The following is a 5,000-nucleotide window of genomic DNA, read 5'->3' on the forward strand; positions in this document are numbered from 1 at the left end:
GACTCCTGTAGACCTGGAGTTTCCCCATTATCTGATTACTGTCTGACTCCTGTAGACCTGGAGTTTCCCCATTATCTGATTACTGTCTGACTCATGTAGACCTGGAGTTTCCCCATTATCTGATTACTGTCTGACTCATGTAGACCTGGAGTTTCCCCATTATCTGATTACTGTCTGACTCCTGTAGACCTGGAGTTTCCCCATTATCTGATTACTGTCTGACTCATGTAGACCTGGAGTTTCCCCCTTATCTGATTACTGTCTGACTCATGTAGACCTGGAGTTTCCCCATTATCTGATTACTGTCTGACTCCTGTAGACCTGGAGTTTCCCCATTATCTGATTACTGTCTGACTCATGTAGACCTGGAGTTTCCCCATTATCTGATTACTGTCTGACTCCTGTAGACCTGGAGTTTCCCCATTATCTGATTACTGTCTGACTCATGTAGACCTGGAGTTTCCCCATTATCTGATTACTGTCTGACTCCTGTAGACCTGGAGTTTCCCCATTATCTGATTACTGTCTGACTCCTGTAGACCTGGAGTTTCCCCCATTATCTGATTACTGTCTGACTCCTGTAGACCTGGAGTTTCCCCATTATCTGATTACTGTCTGACTCATGTAGACCTGGAGTTTCCCCGTTATCTGATTACTGTCTGACTCATGTAGACCTGGAGTTTCCCCGTTATCTGATTACTGTCTGACTCATGTAGACCTGGAGTTTCCCCGTTATCTGATTACTGTCTGACTCATGTAGACCTGGAGTTTCCCCATTATCTGATTACTGTCTGACTCCTGTAGACCTGGAGTTTCCCCATTATCTGATTACTGTCTGACTCCTGTAGACCTGGAGTTTCCCCATTATCTGATTACTGTCTGACCTCATGTAGACCTGGAGTTTCCCCATTATCTGATTACTGTCTGACTCATGTAGACCTGGAGTTTCCCCATTATCTGATTACTGTCTGACTCCTGTAGACCTGGAGTTTCCCTATTATCTGATTACTGTCTGACTCATGTAGACCTGGAGTTTCCCCGTTATCTGATTACTGTCTGACTCATGTAGACCTGGAGTTTCCCCGTTATCTGATTACTGTCTGACTCCTGTAGACCTGGAGTTTCCCCATTATCTGATTACTGTCTGACTCATGTAGACCTGGAGTTTCCCCATTATCTGATTACTGTCTGACTCATGTAGACCTGGAGTTTCCCCATTATCTGATTACTGTCTGACTCATGTAGACCTGGAGTTTCCCCATCATCTGATTATTAAGTGCTTGTAAACACACTCAGTGGCCTGGCTAGCAGTCACGATTGGTTGACACCACAGGTATTCTCTGTGGTTGGAAGATGCATGCTGGGTAGTGTAATGCGAGAGCACTGGTGAATGCAAACATGAAAATGATATAAAATCGTGAATTCTGTCGGAGCAATGAGACTGAGGGATACAGCGCTACTGGATACTGTACCAGATACTGTATCGGATACTGCACCGGATACTTTACCAGATACTGTACCGGATACTGTACCAGATACTGTACCGGATACTGTACCAGATACTGTACCGGATACTGCACCGGATACTGTACCAGATACTGTACCGGATACTGCACCGGATACTTTACCAGATACTGTACCGGATACTTTACCAGATACTTTACCAGATACTGTACCAGATACTGCACCGGATACTTTACCAGATACTGCACCGGATACTTTACCAGATACTGTACCGTATACTGTACCAGATACTGTACCATATACTGTACCAGATACTGCACCGGATACTTTACCAGATACTGTACCGTATACTGTACCAGATACTGTACCGTATACTGTACCAGATACTGTACCATATACTGTACCGGATACCGCACAACACAACAAATAACATCAAGCTGTCGTTGTAGGCCGGAATTCCCCTTTAAGCGAAGATGACGTCTCACCGGCTATTTAATCATCATTACCCTGTTGAGCTCCTGTTTCTGCATCTGTCTGAGTCTCCACATGTCGTCCGACAGATCTCCTTCATCATACTCGTCCTCATCCTCGCCGTCCTCTCCTTCAGCTTTCTGAGACGCAGCCTTCTTCTTCCACTCTGTCTCTGAAACACCAACAGCACGGTGGGGTGAGTCTTCGTGGGCGATTGTGGATTAAAGCTACACTTTCCCTCCTTACTCCGAATACACTTGATCAGCCGAGACATGGTGTCTGATGTTTACTGCTATGTTTTTCCATCAGCGCTACAAGACTAGTGCAGCTAGAGAAAGCAGCTTATAATTGCCATGGTGCTGACTGCATGTGTCGTGCTTCAGTGTCTCTAATAGACTTGACGATGTGGTTTCTGGCTCTGTATGACTCAGTAGTATCTATAAACATGGACTAAAGTATGTTAGCGTAGCCACAAGCAGTAGCAGCTGTACTGAAACCTGTCTCTCCAGTCTAATAGACGGTGACGTCATTTTAAACCCTTATAATAAAAGAAGCTGAACTCAGTTTGTTTTTCTACTGAAAGTCGACCCGTTTTTCCCCAAATCTGGGCTCTAAACTATAAACAGACGGCGTCTCTTCAGTGATCTGCTCTGGAAACATTTCGGAGCGTCAGAGATTTTTGGCCTTCAGCAGTAAACTGTAAGCATGGAGTGATATGTGGAGATCATTAAACACACGTTCTGTTCATTTGAGGGAAGATTTTACCATAAATAAATAAATAAATAAAGTGTTTATTTCATGCAGTTACTGAACAATTTGCCTCACGATTTGGTCACATAGATTCAGATGGAACAACCAAAACACACCCTAGAGAACAAGAGGTTAAAATGTTTTTGGAACATTTCACAATGTTTCTAGTCTTGGTGTCACGACTCCCTCCGGCTCTGAACTCTCTTTGGACTCAATCTCCCAGAATCCCCTGGGAGATCACGTGACTCCATCCTCACTCTCACGTTCCAATCAACGCTCAAGTTCCCCAGAGTATTGATCAGCAGCACCTGCTCTTCCTTGATTAGTTTAGTTTAAAGCCTGGCCTTGTAGATAGTCTCATTGTGAGGTATTGCTTCTTTCCACAGAGCTCCTGACGCGCTATTCCTGACGCGCTATTCCTGACGCGCTATTCCTGACGCGCTATTCCTGACGCGCTATTCCTGACGCGCTATTCCTGACGCGCTATTCCTGGCCCTTCGTTCCCGACTCTGCATTCCCGACTCTGCATTCCCGACTCTAGGTTCCTGGCCCTTCATTCCCGACTCTGCATTCCCGACTCTGCATTCCTGGCCCTTCATTCCTGACTTTGCATTCCTGGCCCTTCATTCCCGACTCTGCATTCCTGGCCCTTCATTCCTGACTTTGCATTCCTGGCCCTTCATTCCCGACTCTGCATTCCCGATTCTGCATTCCCGACTCTGCATTCCCGACTCTGCATTCCCGACTCTGCATTCCTGGCCCTGCATTCCTGGCCCTGCATTCCCGACTCTGCATTCCCGACTCTGCATTCCTGGCCCTTCATTCCCAACTCTGCGTTCCTGGCCCTTCATTCCCGACTCTGCATTCCCGACTCTGCATTCCTGGCCCTTCATTCCTGACTCTGCATTCCTGGCACTTCATTCCTGGCCCTTCATTCCTGACTCTTCATTCCTGTTTTGACTCTATCTTGCCTTGTTTTTTGACCTGCCTTTTGCCTGGTTATGTTTGTGTTTCTGTGTATATTGTCTTTTCTGGATTTGACCACTGCCTGTGACCTGACTGCGACTGTGGATTCTGTTCGCACTAGTAAAGCCTCCCATTCACCTTTTATCTGTGAGCGTCCGCGTCATTCTGTCGCGTTACAGGGTCCTGTACTGAAATTGTTCCCGTGCGCGTTTTTTGGTGTGTATATCTACAAAAAAACAATGAAGCTGATAAGAGAAAACATGACGTATCTTGTCGCTGTACTGTTTTCATTCAAGCACGGATAAAAGCCGATTTATACGCAGATTTATGAATCACTGATTTTACCCACAGTCCCAGCTTTTTTGGAATTACGGTGGTACAACAACATCCGAATGAAGCAGATTCAAACCAGCACGTCTTCTAGCGTTGAGAATACAGACGTACAGAGGGAGAGAGAGAGGGAGGGAGAGTGACGTATACAGACTGAAGAGCGTGAATAAGAGAGTGTACCAATAACAGCGAGTGATGGAGGGCAGGGCCAGTACTCGGTCTCGATCTTGGAGGGCTGGTTGGGGTCGGGCGGCTGAGCTCCGGGGAACCGAGACGACTCAATAATCAGATCTTCCATGTGCTTACTGTGGGGGATATGACCCGATACATCTACACAAACAAAACACGAACAGTCAACCAACAACATGACAGGGGTTAGGACTGAATAATTCACAGTAGATACTGAGTAAGAAATATTGGTTTCTCAGTACTTCATACTGAATTCATAACAGAGCCGTCCATAGTAGTTGCTGAATGAATAAGAGCGGTCAGTAAATAATAAGTCTTAAGATTAAAAACAGAATAATAAACCTGCAGTATAAGAGGCTGAAGAACACTCTTAATCAGACAGTCCATCCCATAATACTTCTCCTACCTTGTTTATATATAGGGGGCTTCTTGTATATGTTGGTGCCGTTATCTGTGAAGAAGGAAAAGGGTTTCATCAGATTAGTCAGAGAGGGAAATTGGTTTTTGTACATTTTCATTTCACACATACGGGGCACATTATTATTACACAGAGGTGCTTACATACATACACCGGTCAGGCGTAACGTTCTGACCACATCCTTGTTTCTACGCTCACTGTCCACTTACTGTATAGCTGCACTCTGTAGTTCTACAGTTACAGACTGTAGTCCATCTGTTTCTCTGATACTCTGTTACCCTGTTCTTCAGTGGTCAGGACCCCCATGGACCCTCACAGAGCAGGTACTATTTGGGTGGTGGGTCATTTTCAGCACTGCAGTGACACTGACGTGGTCGTGGTGGTGTGTTAGTGTGTGTTGCGCTGGTCTGAG

The 5,000-nt window shown here is 45.6% G+C and overlaps 1 protein-coding gene across 1 annotated transcript in view; it reads right to left on the reverse strand.

Moving 5' to 3' along the window:
- LOC108410878 (dematin-like) overlaps positions 1-5,000 on the reverse strand; it is an 81,016-nt gene that overhangs the window by 17,496 nt on the left and 58,520 nt on the right. Inside the window, exons 8-10 of the mRNA XM_037535984.1 lie at positions 4,577-4,621; positions 4,162-4,311; positions 1,971-2,107 (exon numbers count right to left, since the gene is read on the reverse strand). Of these exons, the coding sequence (XP_037391881.1) occupies positions 1,971-2,107; positions 4,162-4,311; positions 4,577-4,621 (332 nt within the window). The remainder of the gene's footprint in view (positions 1-1,970; positions 2,108-4,161; positions 4,312-4,576; positions 4,622-5,000) is intronic.

This window comes from Pygocentrus nattereri, chromosome 29 (assembly GCF_015220715.1).
Source record: "Pygocentrus nattereri isolate fPygNat1 chromosome 29, fPygNat1.pri, whole genome shotgun sequence".
In the NCBI taxonomy this organism is placed as follows: domain Eukaryota; kingdom Metazoa; phylum Chordata; class Actinopteri; order Characiformes; family Serrasalmidae; genus Pygocentrus; species Pygocentrus nattereri.